General features: G+C 34.9%; 1 protein-coding gene across 1 annotated transcript in view; it reads right to left on the minus strand.

Annotated features, from left to right (window-relative positions):
• LOC106462770 (FAD-dependent oxidoreductase domain-containing protein 1-like) overlaps window positions 1-14,137 on the minus strand; it is a 39,289-nt gene extending 25,152 nt beyond the window's left edge. Inside the window, exons 1-2 of the mRNA XM_022390099.1 lie at window positions 13,371-14,137; window positions 4,064-4,193 (exon numbers count right to left, since the gene is read on the minus strand). Coding sequence (XP_022245807.1) covers window positions 4,064-4,193; window positions 13,371-13,823 — 583 coding nt within the window. The 5' untranslated portion in view covers window positions 13,824-14,137. The remainder of the gene's footprint in view (window positions 1-4,063; window positions 4,194-13,370) is intronic.
• Window positions 14,138-21,407: the final 7,270 nt, after the last annotated feature.

The following is a 21,407-nucleotide window of genomic DNA, read 5'->3' on the forward strand; positions in this document are numbered from 1 at the left end:
AGAAAGTCCATGGGTAAAAAGTAGAATAACCCTTGTGTAGATGGAAAAGTGTGACCACAGAAGCTACAACAATGACAGTCAGTTACCCCTGGGACCCAACACGATGGAAATGTTACTGATGAGCTCAATGAGTCTGATGCTAGGTAGAATAAGTTGGAAAGTATGAATTAAAAGGTGGAGAACAAGGGACTAAGACGAGGTACAATGGTGGAAGGTCAGGTTTGGGACAATGTAGAAACAAAGTATGAAATCAAGGATTGATGATGAGCAGCCTCAGTCCATGATTCAATCAAATCAGGAATATCTCCAAACTTCAGGGCAAAAAAAAAGGGCTGGTGAAGGGCTCATATAGGGGGAAGAAAGAAGTCAAATTTGGAATAGGAGAGTATCCTTACCCAACAATCCCCAGTGTTATGTATTAGAATTTCAAATAGCCCAAAGCCGAGTTAACTGATAATTTAAATTTAGTAGTTAAATTGTACTTTGGATTTAGCATTTAAATATGTGTCTGATATATTAGTCAATTTACGATATTTGCCAACAAGATTGATACACACCGTCTTCGTTTTTAACAAAAATACATCTTAATATACACCCAACAATACAATTATCAGTAACAATTATTACAAATAGTTATTACAAACAAAGATTTATAAACAAAAGTTTCACAAACTTACAAACAATATAAAATCTTCTTTCTAGCTTGGAACTCTCTTGATATCTTATCAAGGATTTACGATGAGCGAGTTAATTACGAGTTGATGCAAGTACGATTCGCCGGGAAGCAAGCTAGCTTTGTCCTTGACCACACATACTAGGTTTTCCACCATTGAAGTTATGTAATGTTTTCATAAAAATATTAATGTCCGATGAGAATCCACTGAAGTTAGACAATTTGTAATGTTCAAAATATTCATGGTCAAATATCTTAAGTTTTTCCAATTGATAAGCATTATAAAAATCACAGTTATAGCTTTTGAAGTTTGTAGCACACTGATTATAATGAAATACTAATAAACACTTCTTTTGGCATGGCACGTTGGTTGTATTTATTGGTGTGGGATGGTTTTCTAGAAAATTCAGATTACATAACAATACTGAGCTATATTTAAATGTTTACGTATATAGATATATTGTTGATTCTTACTCTCAAGAATCTTCTACAACTTTGGAGAATAGGTGGGAGTTTTGCAATACATAGCTAACACTACAAGCTATGCATGTTTTTAAATATAAACTTAATCTAAACAACATTGATATTAAAATAAATACATAACAAATTTGTTTCACCAGTAAAAAAAGAGGCAAGTGAGCATGGAATGGTAGAAATGGAATGGCCATAATGGAAAGGTGAAGAGAACAAGAATCACCCACAAATTTCTCTGGGGCACAGTGGAGTGCCTCAGACTTGAGGTGTAGAGAAGAGAGATAAAGAAGTGTGGTAAAAAGGATCTGGCAAAAACAGCAGTATTGGGTACTGGATGGCAAAACCAATGCCAAATAGTCCACTCCTCCCCCCAACAAGCAAGGGCAGTCTTAAACGTGAGAATTGCGAAAGGGGATACAGAATTACTAAAATTGAGGAAATAAGAATCAAATAGATGGGGAAAACTATGCTTGAGGATGTGGAAATATAGGTGGTCCAGGAATGGTAAATGAAAGGAGTTAGAGTTATGATTAAGAAGTCGGAAATAAGAAGAATAGTGCATACCTGAGAATGGAAGAAAGTTTAATGATTCTCTTTAATATGAAGAGAAGTTCCCAAATCATAACCAGGTGAAGGAACAATCAAATTCATTCTCCTCATTCTCTCCACAAAATTAGGGAAAGAAACACCTGAAGAAGGGATTGGAGCTGAAGGTCCTGTCTGCATAAGGGAACCCATTACCCTATTCACAATGGCTGCCACATCATCTCCAAGGAACATACCTCCATAAGCCATAATTGTTACATAACCTGTGTGAAGAAATTAGTCACACACACACGAGTAGTAGAAGACGTTACATGAACTAGTGTGTTCATAATTCGAAGTCAAAAAAGAAGGAAGTTCCCTAAACATTGCAAGTCTTCTTACATTGACAAAGAAAAAACATGTTTGACGTGTTTAGTGCCAAAAAAAAAGAATGGAAATTCATGGGTAAAAAAAAAACATCTATGGAGTTAGTATGCAGGGAGGTTGTGTGGCTCTCCTACTGGTGGAGGGCTTTTACTACATAATAATGTCATTATGCAATAACATAATTCACGAGATAACTTGTGAGATTAGGTGGTAGCTGCTTAAAGGCTAGTGGCATGCAAGTCTCTAAGGCAGATGCATGAGGAAGATAGCTTTCTGCGTGAAGAGGTGAGTATCACCTAGGAAATTACAAAGTAGGTCACAAAGGTGTTTTACGGGATTTAGATCCAGTGGCATACATAGTGTCAAGTAGGTCCAAGAAGTGTTTTATGGGATTTGGATCCACTGGCATACTGTGTGTATAATTGCATAGATTTACATGGCAACATGTACTGTTATGTATCACACAACCATGATACTACCAGGGTAAGATAAAAACTTAGTCACATTCTAGAAACTTTGAATTTTTAAATTGCAATCACATTTAGTCCTGTAGAATGTGGTAAAACTTGTATGTAAATCAATTTATTACTGAAATTTTCTGTTTTAAGCAAAGTAACTATCTAAATAGTTATGATCCTGAAATACTATTTTCTTTGCTTGGGTTCAAACCTGAGAACTCTCACATGCTAAGCAAGTGTTATACCACTGAGATAAAGGCTTAATCCACTAGTCCTTGCTGGAAGGGCTTTCTGACAACTAACTCAACGTACCTCAATGTTTCTGAGACAAACTCCATGTTCAAAGACTTCAGACAAGTTTTTTCATAAACTTCATTAGGCTAATCTAACAGGAAAGTTAATAAAAGTAAATTTTGACAACTATAAGTATCATATCTGTGTTTAAAATTACTTCTTAGCAACTAAATCCAAATGATGAAAAGGTTAAAGCTGTAAAAGACTAAAGAATTGTAAGAAATTAACTCTTTCAGCACAGGCTCAATCCTTGGGACCAACCTCATAACCATTTTGTGCTTGTTATAGTTTTCATGCTATAACTTTTAAGTTTGTAAGCATATGTTAACAAAATCTGGCAGATCATCAGTAAACATTATAATGCTTACAAACACAAAATATCATTTTTTTATATTAAGTCTTAAGGTTTGTAAAGTAATGATTTTCTCATGCCTTTTTTTTTTTTGTCATGTTGCCTATTCAACATGCAAAGTATTTGACACTTACAAACATTCAAACATTTCCATAAACGTCTTTGATATTCTTTGTGGCTACAGAGGCATTGTTTCCCTTCTTGTATTCAAACAGCATTACATGCCAAATGTGTGTCTCATTGTGTGCCATCACAATAAGGGATTAGAGAGTATACAAAACTTTACACATTATATAGGCTACACTAACATGACATTTGGGCAGTTCATTTAACTATTATACGTGATGTGTTTTTTGGGGGGTGGTTAATGAAAGTGTTCCAAAATGCGACATTAATTTCTTGATGACCTAATACTATCTGCAATGCCCATGTGCTATAGTATTATAATCTTTACAAAGCCAATAGTAAATTTTTCATTATGCTACCTATTAGGATCAGTCCTATCTAATACTGAAATCTTTATAGGTTGCAACTATCAACATATCTTAGGAAATTTCTAATTGTTTTCAGCTAATCTATTATATAATCTCTTTAAAATCCTTCCAAATTATTTCTAATTATTTTTATTTCATTTATTATGTTAATAAATTCTCTACAATCCTTCCAAGTAATATATTATTTCTAATTATCTTCAGTTCATTTATTATATTAATAAATTCTTTAAAATGCTTCCAAGTAACATTTTTGAGGAAGATCTCCATACTGTCTGGGACTGCATGTCTACCAACAGCATTAGCACCATGATATCACTATGTACCCAAATTAATGAAACCTAAAGAAATAAGGTATTTGGACATTCTACATCATAGTGCTTTGCTATGTAACATAGTATAAACTTACCCAGTACACTAAGATGTCTTTTGATATTCCGTAAAAAAGAAGCACTGAACAATGAGAGTTGAATATTTTCTGGTAGTGAGAACTGCTGACGAATCCCTCCTACTGAAAGGGTGGTTGAAGCACAAGTATACTGGAAGAGTTATTAAATACATCACTACAGAACAAGTTCTACTGGAATATATGTCAAACAGATATTAGATATAAATTTTATTTATCATGTGAATGAAATTTGTCAAGATTTTGAAAACAAAAATCAAAACGTGATACATATGTATGTAAAATCAAAAATTTCAGTGACTAAGTAGGACTTAAACCTTGAATCACACAGTCTATAATCATATTTAAATGACATCTACCATGTATTTGCCAAAACACCAAATAACCCAAATCCTTTTGTAAAGTGTGAGCATCCTCCTCACAGCCAGAAACATCCCAAACCCTAATATCATCAGCAAATTTAATTAATTTATTGACTATTCAATCAATTATTTCATTGATGTAAATCAAAAAGAGCAAAAGTCTTAACACTAAGCCTTGGGGTACCCCACTTGTGACATTAATCTTGTCTGATTAAACTACATTTACAAATAACCACCTGCTTTCTTCTTCCAGCCACTTTTCAGTTCAGTGAGTCATCCTCTCCTCCACATCTACTAGTGTAATATTAATAACATTAGGCAACTTACAAAATTCTGGCACCAACCCATTCTTCAATAACTCACAAAAAATGGCAACAAATGAATTTGGATAACTCTTATTTTAATAGCCATAATAATATTAACATTGCAGACCACAAAGGATCATTTGATCCTACAGAAAATCAAATTTTTTGCATCCACATTTTATTTTTCATGGAATCATCAATTCCTTCTTAAACTCCTGTAAAGTGCTGGTCTTCACTATTGCTGATGCCGACTCATTCTGTAAGCCAATTATCCAGTTAGTAAAATAAAACTGCTTTAAATAAAGCATAACCTATTTTCCACACCTTAAAGTTGTATCTCTCATCTTGTTGCTTCAGAACATAGCACAAAGAAATTCCAGCCTGCTGGGTTCTCCATAGGATTCAAAACTTGGGTGAAATACCCTTAGGTGTTAAATTGTGAGTGTGGAACTTTAAAATCTGAATGTGAAAACTTAAATTATTAGAATGAAAAAATGTAATACCAATAGATACTTACTCTCTCCTCACATAATGGCTTTTCTCTTCCAATGCTGCCTTCTATATGCACACATTTTTTATTTACCACTAGCCTCGATACTCCCACCTACCCCACATATTTAACATGGTACAGCTACACTGTATCATGCAAATAAACATGCAACAACCCTCCACCAATAGGAGTATAACATACCCTCCTGGCACAGTTGGTTCCCTCTGTACTGTAGAACCCAATCCTCACTTCAATGTTAAGCAAAAAAGAAGCACCAAAAATGGGAAGGAAAGGTGGGAAGTGTGGGAAGAGGAAAGTGTCTATCAGAAATACATTTTCAGTTTAGAAAAATTATAACTTCTGGTACAATACCTTACCTCTTCTCACATAATAGCTAGAATCCCATATTGACCTGGTAGAGGAACCAGTGCAAAATTTACATAGATGAGCATCCTTCCGAAAGTGACCGAAGAGAGCCCGTGGAGTGTGACATATGTTCTGTAGAGGAACACACCCATGGGAGACCACACCGCATGTGAACCAGGTATACCCTTTACTTGTCACAAAAATGTGTGTCACTAAATCAGGTAGAAAAGGAGCACATCCACTAAGAATTGGATACACCAAATGGTGTAGAGTGGCTATGGCATGTCAGACTGTAATCAGTTGGTCAACTCCAGTCCAAAACCAGGCAGCATTGGGTATTTGTCTTCCATTCCATGGTAGAAGGAAGGATCCAATCATTTTCATCTCTAGCTTAGGAAGCAGAAGGGAAAACAATGTCCATTTCAACTACCCAAGCAGGGTACACATGTGCAAACCCAGTACACAACCAAACCAAAATCAGATCAACCAGGAACTGACATCCAAGCAATGGTAGGAAGGATGAATGCAATGTGGTGGTTCACTAAAATCTAAAGCCAGGCAGAATTGGGAATTTATCAGTCCATGGTAGGATGAGGGCTCCCTACCAGCCACATGCATGAGGACTTATGTTGGCTGGGCCAGTTCCAATCCAACACCAGACCACATGGAAAGTCTCATTCAGGCAGGGGTAGGATGAGGGACCCCAGGTGGAGGGATGAACTGTATTTTATTGGATCATTTTCAGTCCATAACCAGACAGTGTCAGGAATTTTACATCCACTTCACAGTAGGAGGAGGGTTCACACCATCTACACTGACAGAACACCACTGCCCTACTCTCAACTGAAATGGGATTGGGCACACTCAGGAAGAGTATTCCTTTTTCATCACCCCAGTGGCTAGTAGCTTCTACATGACAAGGACTCCCATACTCCACACAAAGAGGGAGAACAATGTGATGTGGAGTATGGAGAGATGCAAAACTACAGAAAATGAAACCCTAATTTTAAAAGCAGGCCAGTCCCAGTTTATTCAACTAGGATTGGAGGGATGAGCAGCTATACTGTACAGGATAAACCATGAGTTGGTACAGTCTGGGACAGACATAGTGATGATGCAAAATACCACAAGGATGAACCTACTAGTGATCTTGTGGAACATCCCCTCTCAACAGTGCAGGTTTATAGAATAGTATACCTGGCCAGGCACCACTTGCCACAGAGCAGGATCCAACATGTACATTAGTGACCCTGGAATGTAAATAAAGAAATACAAATTTACCCACTCACAGTTGAACCAAAGTGTGTATAATGGCAACAGGTAGAATTTGACATCTACAGGAAAAGGGGACAATAATATGATGAAGGTAATGGCAGATGAATGCATTAGGTGTGGTCCACATGCCAGCCCAAATGATTTCATCTAATGTAAGATGAAAATGGGCAGTTAAGTAAAGGGAGAGGTGCCAGATCTGATAAGAGGACATTTGGAAAAGATGTTGGGAATCAGAAGACAAGGAAGAATAAGCCAATCTGATAAGCTGGCAAATCCATCCCATAAGGGTGGTAGGGGAAATATCACAGAGAGAGGAAGGGTTCCAATAGATAAACAAATGGGAATGGAAACCACAGAAAAAAACATTGCAGGCAATATAACATCATGAAGCATGAATAGGACAGAGTAGATAATCTAGATCAGGGTGGGAATATAAATAGGAAATGGAAGGTAGGGAAATAGGGGCAAATGTGATGTCAAATTCACCAGCTGCCAAAGTCTTGTGGAAAAAATTTCAATCCAGATACAGGAGATGGTGATAAAAGACATGTGATACATTGAGGGCAAAATCATCCGACCTACAATTACCACAGGCAAAAAGGAGCAAAATATAGGTCTTGAAGGGACAAATGTTTCAGAAAACAGGTGACCAAGGATTCAAAAGGAGGTTGGATAAGGGCATGGAGAACAACAGTGAGGTTCCAATCAGGAAGGGACAAAGGATGAGGAGGAGAAAGGAGACAAAAGGAATGAAACAGAAGGTATTGGACAAGGTTGCCATGTAGGCAGTGATAGAAATGGAAAAACCAGTGTCAACCAGTCATGTAAAAAAATCAGACAAATAAGGGAGGTAACCATGGTGCAGAGACCTCCTGCAAAATACATGTCATTTTCTCTGATACACCAATAAGGAGGAAAAAGGGACAGAATGGAAAAGAATAGAAGCTACCGATGTGGAGAGTCAAGACCGCTTTGCAAGGGGCTGGACAAACACTACACATGAATTCAGAGTGTGGTGATGTTGGGATGATACACCAGCAACTGAAGTTGTCAAAGGAGGGAGGGGATAGCGGGATTGATATCAAAGGTGCTGACTGAAGGAGGGTAAGAACAAGAACACAAGGTTGAGCAGGCCAAAAAGATGTAACAAGAAGGGCCTGACACAAGGCAGGAGATGGATAGGAAGATAGGCATACAGGTAAAGGTGTGACAAATTGTGACTGAAGGTGTCCACTGCTAAAGCCAAAAGAAGTGGGGCTGGAGACCAAAAAAAAGGGGTAGCTTGGCATTGAGATTGGTGGCAAATGCAACCAAAACACCTGAGGATTGGGGGAACACTCTGTGGGAGAACCTTGTTGGGATGAGACAATCAATCCACAAAAAGATTTAGAGCACCTGGAACATGACACACCAGAAGAGGGGTCATAACATCCAGAAACAAAGTTAACATGAAAAAGTGTCCCCTTGTTGATTGATATATGAGGCAATGGTTGATTTGTTGGAAAGGATCATGACCACTTTGTCTTGTATTAAAGGCAGGAAATTATCTAGGGGCCAACAAATGGTAACAAGCTCCAGCATATTGATGTACATAGTCACCTTGACCAAAGACCCATGATTTCCTGTGTATCCAGAAATGCTCCCCTACCCATCAAAGAAGCATCCATAAAAAGATGCAACTCCAGACTGGGAAACAGAAGAGAAACACCCATCAAGAGGTTGTCTCTGTTGAGTTTCCAGGCTAAATCAACATTCATGGAGGGAGGAAGAAGGAGAACAGAGTCCTGGGGATCCCAAGCAAGATTTCACTGATTGTGCAACACCCACTGAAGGGTGTGCATATGAGTACAACCTAAGGGAATGAGGGTTTCCATGGAAGCCCAAGTCCCTAGAAGAGAAAGAACCTCATATGTTCTAAGAAAAGGAGAGAATTGAGCCTTGAAAACTATTAACTCCATTGCCCACAAAGGAAGTGAAGAAGGCTGGGCCCAACTGAGACAGAAGATGAAAAACACACCCAAGAAGAAGAATGGATTTCTCCAACTTGACAAGCAAACCTTCTTATCACCTTCTTATTCACATTCACCAGGAAAAAGAATATGTGGTCTGGGATCAGGAGACACCCCAGACCACATGATGGACTCCAGTTTATGATGTACTAAAACCAAGACCTTCTCAGCTGAAAGTGTGGAGCCTGAAGGCTGAGATACTACAGGTTGAGGTGCATTAGTAGTGTTAACTACTGTGGTAGTAACAGTGATTTGAAATTTGGAATTCATAACTCAACTGAGAGTGGATAACGAAAGTAACAACCTACAGTAACTCAAACAAAAGCAGAAACAGCAAAGTTGTTGGAAAAAAATTGAAAGCAAACATGAGCGAAATTTGAACATACCTTTATACTACTGTGCCAAATCAAGAAGTAAAGGTTAGGTTCTACAGTATAGAAGGGGCCAGTCGTGTCAGGAGGGTATGGGACATTCCTATTGGTGGAGGGTTGTTGATGTTTATTTGCATGCTACAGCACAGCTGTACCATATTAAGCATGTGGGGTAGGTGGGAGTATCAAGGCTAGTAGCAATCAAATAATTTTTACATATAGAAGGCAGGACTGAATGAGAAAAGCTATTATGTGAGTGGATGTAAGGTATCGTACTAGAATTAGTACCAATGTCCTCTGTAACAACTGCTCCTTGCCTTCATATCTTGTTAGTTTGTGAATTTGTGATGGGGTGAAAATGAAGAAAATGTTGACAGTGTGATGTACTTCAACAACTACCAACTTTGAAACTGTTAAAAGTATTCAGTTTTGATCACTTTAAAATAACTATGTGGTTTAATTATTTAATAATTATAAGTCTTAGTTGACATTCTTTAGCCTAACAATCAGGCTGACTACCAATTAACTTTTGTATTCAAAGGTGTAACAAATAACAGCTCCTGATGAATTATTGACCACCTTACAAACAAGCTACTCGATAATCTGATTAAAGTAATATTTCTTTTGACTGCAAATGATGTAGGTGTGATGGCTACACTAAACACACATGACCAATTAAGAGGTCATCTATTGAACAGCTCACCCTCAAATATGCAAATTAGTTCAAAAGCACTCATATTTCATTGATAGTTGCATGATTGAGGTCTCCTCACAGACAGGAAACCATCTGACATCCATGAATTCAACTAGTTTTAGATGGATCAAACTAATTTTGTAATGTATACTATGAACATTGACATAACAGAAAATTATTCTTAGGACATAATATTGATTTTTTGTTTTTTCACCCATGCAAATCAAAATTTCTGTGTGTGAAGACAATTTTTGTGCATAAAGGTAAATGTATTTGAAATCAGCAGTTATTCTTAGAACACAATATTATTTTTTTTCTTTACCCATGCAAACCAAAATTTCTGTATGACACAATTTTTATGAATAAATTTTGAAATGTGTTTGTGAAATACTCAAGGTTCTAGGTTATTAAGAACGATGATAGGGATAGAGCCTTATCTTATTAATCACCCCATTGGATATTATTGTAAATTTTGACAAGATTATCCTTACCTTTCTCAAGAGAAAACAAGTTTAGCTTTTAACCTATCCCTATAAGATAACCTTTCCATCCTCAAAACCATTTTAGCAACCCTCCTCTGAACCTTCTCCAATAAGTCAATATCCTTTCTTAGATAAGGAGACTAAAACTGTATACAACATTCTGAGACCTAACTAGTGATTTGTATAATGAGCTAATTACCTTGCTTTAGAGAAAGTTTATAAAGAAAAGAGTGTACTTGAAAGGCATTGTTAATGGACTGCATCTACCTAAGAAGTTTTCTGGATTGCATTTGAGCTGTTAGCAGATGAAGACAGCTTGAAACATTGTCCAAAAACATCCGAGATAGATGCAGTCTATTAACAATGCTTTTCAAGCTATCCCTTTTGACTTTTAATCAATATGTTTATAAATACATCCCAAAACATTTGATTAGCTATATTATGAGCAACAAGGCACTGCCTTGATAGCACAAGTTACTTATCCACCACCAGTGATTGAAATGAGGAGCCAGTACTTTCCATTAGACAGTACCAGCACTTTTCTTTTTGCCATTTCATGCACCGTCCACCACTATGCCAAGACACTTTTCTTCAGTCAGGCTACTGAATGGGTTCCCATCTATATTAAATGTGTGATTCAAATTCTGGTAACCCAAGTGCATTATCTTGCACTTACACTACAATCATTCACCAAATATTTGTCCAACTAACCAACTGATCCAAATCATCCTCAGGGACAACCCTGTGTTTTTTTAACTTTTGGCCAATGAATTAGCCAACCTGAATTTCTATTAGCCAAAGTTGATTAATATTAGCCAGTGCAAAATGACTAATGTGGTCATCAAAGATCATATGCACTTATTTAGTTTTCATATATATTTTTTATAAAATATATATATATATTTATTTATTTACTATGAGGAAGTAAATAAAACATTTTAATACTGATCAGTCTTTGTTTCTTATTACAATATCCTCAAACTGATAACATACATCATGTAGTTCACTAATGCTGTTTTGATGAGATTTTTTAAGGGTTTGTTTCATTACTGTATTGAAATATAAATATTTAAACAGCTTTTAGAAAACAACTAATACATGAAAAAAACACAATGTGTGTTAAAATTTAGATATACATAACGTTTATATACCTTTATAATAATTGTAATTATAGTTATTTTAAAGAGTACATTATCATATTTTGATGCCATTTCTTTAGTGTACATATAACTATTAGTACCTGATAACAGCACCTGTGACACCACCTTTCCCTCTCATAAGATAAGTTATATAAATTGTAATAGTTGAAGTAAGTAAATATTACACAAATGTGAGATTTCATGAAAACAAAGGAGGTTTTAATTGGATTTCAAAGTCATTGTTTGTTCAAAAAAACTTCAATTATATTTTCTTTTAATTAAGCTATTTTATTTTTTCAACCACTTTTTACTATCAAAAATCTATATCTATAAATATAGGCCTGTAAAAATCTTCATGATATTCCAGTTAACAGTGACACAGTTTGGGCCAGTACTTCACAGCTAGAATCATAAGCTTTATTGATTCTTTTGTTTGTGAAAGAAGTATTAAAACAGTTATTGCTATATTCCAAATACTCATACGAACTTTAGTAATTTTGTATTTTTATTTACCAACTACGTGGTAAGATTGCCAAATGTGAACTGGAAAGTGATCAGGGGGTCCCTAATTTTACAATATCTCAGTATCCTCAACATAGCTAGAAATACTCAACAGTTTAATGTCTTTGCCAAACTTTAACAATTATGCCCTTATCAGTATCATTAATGTTAATGACAAAAAGCAAAAGCTCAAGCACTGACCACTGAGGCAACCCACTAGTTTGACTGAACTTCATAAATAAGAACTTTTTGCTTTCTCTCACTCAGCTACCTTTCAATTAAAATTCAAATAGTCTTTCTCCAAATCCCATCAATGTGATTTGTTTATTTAATTTACAGATAAGCTGAAAACATTTACTTTTAGGTACAACTGTGGCATTCAAAAGATCCCATTTATGCATTGACTTTAATGTTGATATGAACACTTTTAAAAATTTTAATTACAAACATCCATCCAACAACCAGCAAATGACCAGTTACTCTCAATATTATCGGAACACTCTTTGTTACTTTTGTATCAAATTTTTGTTTGTTTCAAAATTTTATAAGGCTCTGATATTTTATATTGTTTTTACCATTCCAAGGATATTATTAAAACCATCATATAACAATTTATACAAGAAGACCAACTCATTGCTTACACTTATTAACTTTTTGAACACCCAAACCTTCATTTTGGAAAAAAATAAATGAAAGCTTTCATATATACACGTGTGCATGTTCACTGATACTCATTCAGTAAACTTAGAATCTACACAGTTGCTAAAAGTGTAAACAAGAATAACCATGTTTAACTCTTATTATTTTCTATAAATTAACATGTTTTCTTAGCAAATATGGATTTACCTAAAAATACCTCAAATTAACTTTCTAAAGTTGACAACTATTTATGGTAACTGATCTAATAGTCAAAAATGGGGTTCGCTAAACCTCTAACATTGTTAAGATTGATACGTGTAAATCTTTGTTTTATGGAAGATTATAACCTTAGAGGATACTAAATCATCAACCTAAGATAAAAAAAATTTGAAATGTTCACACACAGTTATGTCTTAAGCATCAATTATATACATCAGATTTGCATCAATGATCTGTACCTTTGCTAAATATTCAACTTACACTAAAGTAACTTAAATAATAAACTGTAAATAAAATCTCCATCCCCTAAAAATTAAATTATATTATACAAAATTCCAGCATAATAGAAAAACTTAAACTTTGACTTATTCTTTAAAAGGACTCAGTGAAAGATTGAACTATTATACACTTCATTGATTTACTATAAAAAATAAGGGTTCACAAAAATAAAAACATACAGTAGGATCCCTCTCCAGTACAATAAGATTGAAGCTTTCTGGTGCACGTTGCTTTAGCCAGTAGGCAATTGATGAACCCATTATTCCTCCTCCTATGATAGCAATATCAACTTCGGATGGAATTCTTTGTTCCCTAGAATTTATTTGACTATTTCGTATGTTCCATAAATCTTCTTTTAAAACACGGAAAGTTCTTTTGAAGGCAGATTCTCGTTCTTCTGTAGCATTTGGTGTCCAAGTTGTAGTAGTAGTAGTATTTTCAGCACTAATTTTGTGAGATTCTGAATCACAATCTTTAAATGCTCTAGTATTACTATTAGTGGCTAACTTGATTGATAATATTTTCCACACTGAGATTGGACTACTTACTGACAATGGATTGTAAAAAATATTCACAATTTTGGAAGAATGTCTAAAATTATGAAATTGTAATCCCAAAATAAAACGATTCATTTTCTTAAAACTAAAAGATCCAATTTTTTTTCCTATTATTACTAATAAGTAATACTATCTCACATTCAGAGGAGATCAAAACATGTGTTCCATTAAAACTTACAATATACAACTTGTTGTAATACAAGAAAGCTGTCTCTGTGCGTGTAATAAAAAGAAAAATGTAATATATGAACTTTGGTCTTCAATTACAACTTATTCAAAAACATATTTTGGGTCGTCAAAGGTGAAGCTTCGTACATCTTGATAATTCAACTGTTAACATGTGAAATTGAAGAAAGCCGCTAGGATCCTACGGATTCATCAATATTTCGTGAATTCATTATTTACGTAGCATAGAGGGAGCTATTTATAATTTTGCTTTTGGGAGAAAAATAATATATAATAATTAAATAAATCGTATGACTCCAAATCGATATAACAAAAACAGTTTTTTAAAGGCATGAAGTTAGGTGGCTCTATCCAACTCTATCAGATATCAAAGTATATTATAGAGCCATGTGAAAAAATACTTTAGGTCATATAGAGTCACCAGTATTGATTTAAGCAGAGTGTTTTGAAAGTTAAAATTTGGTTTTCTTACATATGTACTTGTAATAGGATACTATTTTAAGAGTCGAGTGTAGTGGACCTTTTAGTCTTTTAAAAATACTGGGATGGTTGTTCAAACCATCCACCCCCTCACCCTCTCTCCAACTATGCTGCTGCCTAAGAAAAGTGGAATGCACACATATTTTCAAATACACAAGTGGTGTTACACAATGCATTACAGATGAAGTCTAGTACGGTGTCAATGTGTAACACAGGAATGGAAATGATGCATGAAATGCAATGTTTCTTGCCCAAAATTCAGGAAACCTTAGCTCAAACAATTATGTAGTCATTGTAGTGCTCCGTAATTATGAACATTCGACTATTCAGTTTCCTAGTGGAATAATCATAGGTAAAGTAAGTGAAGTTGAAGTAACCCAAACTAGTGGTACTGCTGAGGTTGCTTTTGTTACATCACGTTATAGAGCAAATACACAACATAATATAATATTGAACGACAGTAAAGGACCATTTGGTCCATCTAGGCTGTCCTGTTTACTAGATTATACTAACAAATCTCAAAGCCAGCTTTCATCATTCAAAATGTTTATCAAACATTCCCTTAAATTATATATGCATTCACCACACCCAAAAGCAACCCGTTTCAAGATCAACCACCTTGTTAGAAAAATAAAGTTGTCTTAGCTGAAGATTTTTTCTTTTCCCTGCCAAATTTTATATCTGTGTCCCCTTGTCGTACCATTTTCACCATTAAACATGAAAAAAGATGATGTATCAACACTGTCAATTCCCTTAAAATTCTTAAATACCCCAATCAGATCCCCTTTAGCTCTTCTTTTTTCAAGCGAAAACAAGTTCAGAGATCTTAAACCATCCTTATATGATAACCTTTCCATCCCAGATATCACCGTAGTAGTCCTCCTCTGACATTATAGCCTCTTTAGGCTTGTATTCAATATTCCTGTAGGTACAACCTAAAATTGTATTTGCCCTGCCAGTAGCAATACCACATTGCTTGAACAGCTTACGAGACTGGTGAATAAGAACACCAAGATCGTTTTCTCCCATAACATTGTTAAGGTTATTCCCATCAACTCAAAATTCAAATTGTGATATCCCACATACATTACATTGCATTTATTATAATTAAAAGCCACCTGCCATATATTCACCAGCATACTCGAGTGTGCTAGTTAATGATTTTGCAAGTAATCTAGATTCAACAAAGTGGTTGATGCTCAGTGATTTGTTGGTTTAGTATGCCAATGTGTTCATGGGACCAGTTGGTCAATTAGTATTAACAATAGTAGATTGCCATTACCTAGATGCATATGCAATACAACAACCACTGTGCACGCTTCCCTTGAGCACTAAGGATATAGCCAGAGCTGAAATATAACAGAATCTTACAATCTTCAGAGAATGTGATGTCAACTGCAGTAGTGACTTAAGAAATAAGAAGGGTATGCCAACATTTTCGACTCCACTGGACAGATGAGTCTATGGGTGCATTGGAAGATGCCAACTGGTTCAGGATTTTTTGAATACTGATAAGTCAAATTGAATGACAAAAGAAGACCAAAAACTGTTTTCAGTACTCGAAGTGTTTTGCATGAGCTCTGTGTCATGCCATTCAGCCTGTGTAACACACTCGCCATTTTTCAAGAGGTTAATGGAGCATACACTGAGATGATTGCAATGGGAGAAGTGTCTGATTTATTTCAATTATATTATGGTGTTCTGCTGCATATTTTAATCTCCTGCTCTAAACCTGAACATGTTATTTAAGTGGATATAAAAGACAGGCATTATGAACAAGGAACAAATGGAGTTCCTTGGTTATATTGTGTATATAGATGGGTTTCTATGGACCCTGCAAATACTTAAGTGGTACAAGACTGTCTTCAACCCATGACGAAACTAGAGATCTGTAGTTTCCTTGATTTTACATCATTTATTGTTATTTTGCATCCATAATTTCACATATTATTGCACCATTATCTACTCTCAATACAGCTGATTCACATTTTAGATGAAATGAAGACTGGCGAAGCATTTCAGTTGTTAAAATTTGGTTTACTTGAAGCTTTGGTATTTGCATACCTAAAACAATTCAAATTCCAGTCAATATAAATGATAACATGTTAGTTTAGTTCCTCTTTGACGTTTTTACAAGCTTAAACATTGCAAAAACCATTTAACAGTGTGCAGTTGTATCTCTCCACCATGAAGTCGGAAGATACATGAAGGTCCATTGTCCTGTTCTTTTTTATTCTAATGATTAGACACATTTCCACAAGTTAGTCTGGACCTGAGTGAAGTTTCATAGGCACGCCAAATCTTGAGACAAATTCGTTGATGAGTTCCTTCCTCGAGTTTTTTTTACTTCCTGGTTAGGAAAGGCTTATACTTCTGAACATTTGACAAAATATTTCATCACGACTATGATGTATCTGTTCCCATACTCAGTGACAGAATACCAAGCACATTAATAGCAACCACCTCCAATACTGTTGTAGTTGTCCGTGCTTTTTCTTTCATGGAGCTTTCTTCTCACAGCAGAATTCACATCAATTGTCCACAACCCCAGGTATGCAAGCCAGTAGAAGCATTCACTGACTTCTTAAAATCTCTCCAGTTTCTTTTTAACATCTAAATTACCAACCATTGGATGTTTGGGGAGATAAACGAGTGCTTAAGAATGTGGAAGTACCAACTGAGGTCGTTGCTTTTGTCCACTAGTATATTCCCATCTTCGACATATCAAGCCTTCATATAAGCATAATGAATTCGCTGTGCCAAATAAATATTTGTCTTTGGTCTGTATGGAGGAACTGTTTGCCATGAGGATTTTCTGAACTATTATTGAGCCAGTGAATAAATAGTTTTAAACTTGTATCTTTTGCCTGAGCATTTTTCAGATTAATGTTGGACCACATCACTTTCTCACTACCACATGTGGATGATACGTCTTGCACTACAATTTGCTGTACTTTAGGTTTGAAGTCTTTTCAGTCTTGTGGATCCCTTTTATAACAATGTTTTCCAGCTTCATTAAAACATGGTTTCCAGGATAATGCATAAGAATTTCTGTTGTTCTGTCTGGGGTGATGCACAATGTTAAACTTTTGGTCCTGAAGTTTATGAAGCCATTTTGCTATTTAGCCTTCTGGGTTGTGATAATTCACCAGTTACTTTAATGCTGCGTGATCTCTCCGGATTATAAACGTTTGTCAATATAGATAATGATGGAAGTGACTTAGGGCTCGAACAACACTTAGTATCTCTTTTCGGTTGTATAATACTTTCTTTCTGCAGCATTCATTGTCTTGCTACAGTAGGCAAGCACATCATCTACTCTGTGTTCTACTTATGATAAAACTGCTCTCACTGCAAAATCACTGAAATCTGTGTTTAAAATGAGTGGATATTCTAGAGTTGGATATACTAATACAGATGTAGTGATCAATTATATTTTCAATTTGTTGAATGTTTGTTCACAATCAGCATTCCAACAGAAATTATATGACTATGCCAGATAAATATTTACAAAAAAATGCTAGTGAGATGATAATTCAAGAAATCCCCTTACCTCATGCAGGTTCTTTGATGTTGGCCAATTATGGGCAGAATCATTCTTCAATTGATCTTTAGACACTCCTCCGCTTCTGTGTTTTCCAGAATATTCAGCTTTTGAAAGTATAATTCGCACATCACGGGATTCAGCTTAAATTCATCTTTCCTCAACCAATCTAGAATCTTTCTTAGTCCTTCATAAGCATTATCAAAGGTCGTTCCATGTGCATTTATGTCATCCAAGTAACTAAGTGTGGCACAACTTTGCAGGGTAGTTCAGGTAGACCACACTCCATTAGTTGTTGGAATGCAGCAAGTGCATTACATACTACAAATGGTAAGATGACAAGTTATTTAATCCAATTGCTGTGGTAAATTCTGTCCTTTCTCTACTTGCTTTGCCAATATCCACTCTTAATATACAATGTTTAAAACCATTTAAATTTAGATCGGGCATCCAAAGTAAAGTTATTCCATGGCAATGGGTAGCCATCCTTCTTTTTAACTTCATTCTCCTTCTGGTAATCCATAAGGTGCCTATGGATCCATTTTTCCTTTTTACAAGTGACGCCCAAGGACTAGTGTTTAATTTTACCACTTCTTGTTCCTTCATGGCTTCTATCCCTTTAAAAGCCTCAGTCTGTTTTGCAAATGGAAGTCGCCTGGCTAACTGGTTTATTGGAACTGCATCTCCAATATCATAATCCCCGATCTTCAACATTTGAAGTTATTCTTCAAGTATATTCAATGCTGTATATTATTTTCACTAAAATATTCCTACTTTTGACATCAGTACTGTAACGTCGTTTTTCCCAATGTGTAGCTTTACACTTAACAACAAACAAACAAATACTTGTAAATGAACTTATGGCAGGATTGTTTAGATATTTTTGACCATTCTTCAATGCAATATTATTCCAGTTCATTCAAATTCTGTTGTACAGCTTTCTTCAACTCATTACAAAGATTCTCAATTGGATTTAGATTGGGATTTGGACTAGACTTTTCCAGAATGTTGATCATCTTTATATTTAACCATTCTGATGTGGCTTTTGATGTGCACTTTGGATTATTGTCATGTTGGAATGTTCAGTTTTGCTACCAAGTTTTGTTGCAGAGGATTTCAGATGATTGGTCAATAATTTTTGGCATGCTATAGAATCCATTTTACAATGTATAGGAACTAAATCTTTCGCGCCATTAGAAGAAAAACAGCTCCATAGAACGATATTACTACCTCCATGTTTGAGAATAGGTATGATATTGTTGCGTCATCGAGATCATGTGATTCTCACGCTCTCTACTATCTAGAATTATCCTGTACTTTGGCGAATGTTCTAGTTCTTACTAGATATAGGGTAGGCAGGTATATAAAAGAGGGGAAGGTAATGTGTGTGTAGACAGTGAGTAATTGAACTGCAGTCACAGGGTATTGTTGAAGTTAACGTTCGTTCGTGATACTGTTTGTTTTAGCGCGAATATTGAGATTAAGTGTATCGCAGAGTTATATTCGGAAAGAATAAACCAGTTTTATTCCGACGAAATTTTAACGACACAAGTCTTTACTTAGCGAAGTTACGGAAAGTTAATTAACAAACGGAGACGTAACAGTTAGAATACATCAAACACTAAACAATCTTTATTTTCTTTTAACTAGCAGCTTTTATTGTTAACATACAATTTTAAGTTTGCTTACATAGCAACAATTCTGTTTTCAGCTATTTTGTAAGCAATATATAAAAATGGTATAATTTTGGCTAATTCCCTCTCTAAAAATTAACACAACTGCTAGCTTAAAAAGAATATCAACTTACCCAATGGCATATAATGTTTTAATAGGTTCAGTTAAGCACATCTTCCTAGCTTCCTGAAGCACACAGTGTTCAGCATGAAGGTATGTTATCTCACTTGGTTTACCCACTAATGCTGTATAGATCATATCCTTGCCAGTTACTTTCTATATCCAAAAAAATATATTATGGTTTCATTCACCATATTTCATGTAGATTATATATTTGCCTTTTTCCTTCTTACTATTGTATTTGTTTTTTAATTATTTTTAACAAAAACTGAATTATGGTATAATTAATTATCATTAAATACAATAACAGAAATTAAAATTTTTTCAACTACAGACAATATAAGTCTCCAAAAACACATGATTACAATGCCAATATTCATAACATCCATATTTTAAGTATCAAATTTCACACTTTTTAAACATTATTACATATTCATCAATTAAGTGTTATGCATGAAGAAAATTATTGGTGATTTCAGTTTATATGTTTGTTTTATAACTTGTACATATAAATAGGACAAAGCATTATCAATAATGGTATTAGACTCTTTCTAATTATATGCTTTATACCTGAGTTTTGATAAACAGCAAAATCTGATCAATAGTGTTAATAAAATCCACACAAACTACCTGATAATTAATCAATTTCAACAGTTTGAAATCATTGGACATTCTTAAAAATAACTATAAAACTGAATTAAAGTATGCTCTTTCCAAGAATTTTAATTTTTCATGATAAAAATATTGCCATACGATGCAAATTGTAAAACATGCAGATAAAGAGATCCATAATTATATGCATTCACGTACCCAATTTCTTGAAATAGTCACTAACACTGTGTTCTTACCTTATAAAGGTTTTCCAGGCAGACAAGGAATGCTCCATGCCCAAACCTGCAGTAAAAATATGATTTGTTTTTGTGCCTCATACTAACCAACTTGGTGAATTTGTAGCAATTCATGCTAGTAATTCTCTATTATTTTTATATACTCAGGTTGTTGTTAACATAAAAGAAAAAATGAAAAACAAAATGATCCAAAAGTTAACAATTAGTTGAATTTCAATACTTATTGTGAACTGTGAAGTGACACAAACATTTTAAATCCTAAAAACTGAAAAAACTATTAAAATAAAGCTTATGTATGCATGAGAATAGAGTAAGCTGAGACCACAATAAACTGTAATTATGTTTCACACTGTCTATACAGTCATACTTTTTAACAATTCTGCACCGAGTATTAATAAGAATTGGGTAATGTAATAGAATATAAATTTTTCATATTATAAGCTGGCCAAAATAAATGTTTAACAGCACCTAGCTCATGCAACAAGTGACTCTAAGATTTACATTACACATGAAGACATAAAAATATGCACATGTTTATCATTATTCCCTTTATGAGAGAATATGTCATTCATTTTGTAGCAAACTTCTGCAAAATGTATCAAAATTCTAAAAAAATTGTATTAAACCCACTGTCACGAATCCCTTTTTTACCAACAAACACTACAGTTTGGCAATGACAATAACACTGCTTCTATCATGTGTGCAGGTATTCTATCTATGGTAAAGCTATTGTTGCGTCAGCGAGGTCACGTGACTAGTGTCACGCCCCCTGCTTTCTGGAAATATCTTGTACCTTTGTGAATTGTC

This window comes from Limulus polyphemus, unplaced genomic scaffold (genome assembly GCF_000517525.1).
Source record: "Limulus polyphemus unplaced genomic scaffold, Limulus_polyphemus-2.1.2 Scaffold1245, whole genome shotgun sequence".
Taxonomy (NCBI): Eukaryota; Metazoa; Arthropoda; class Merostomata; order Xiphosura; family Limulidae; genus Limulus; species Limulus polyphemus.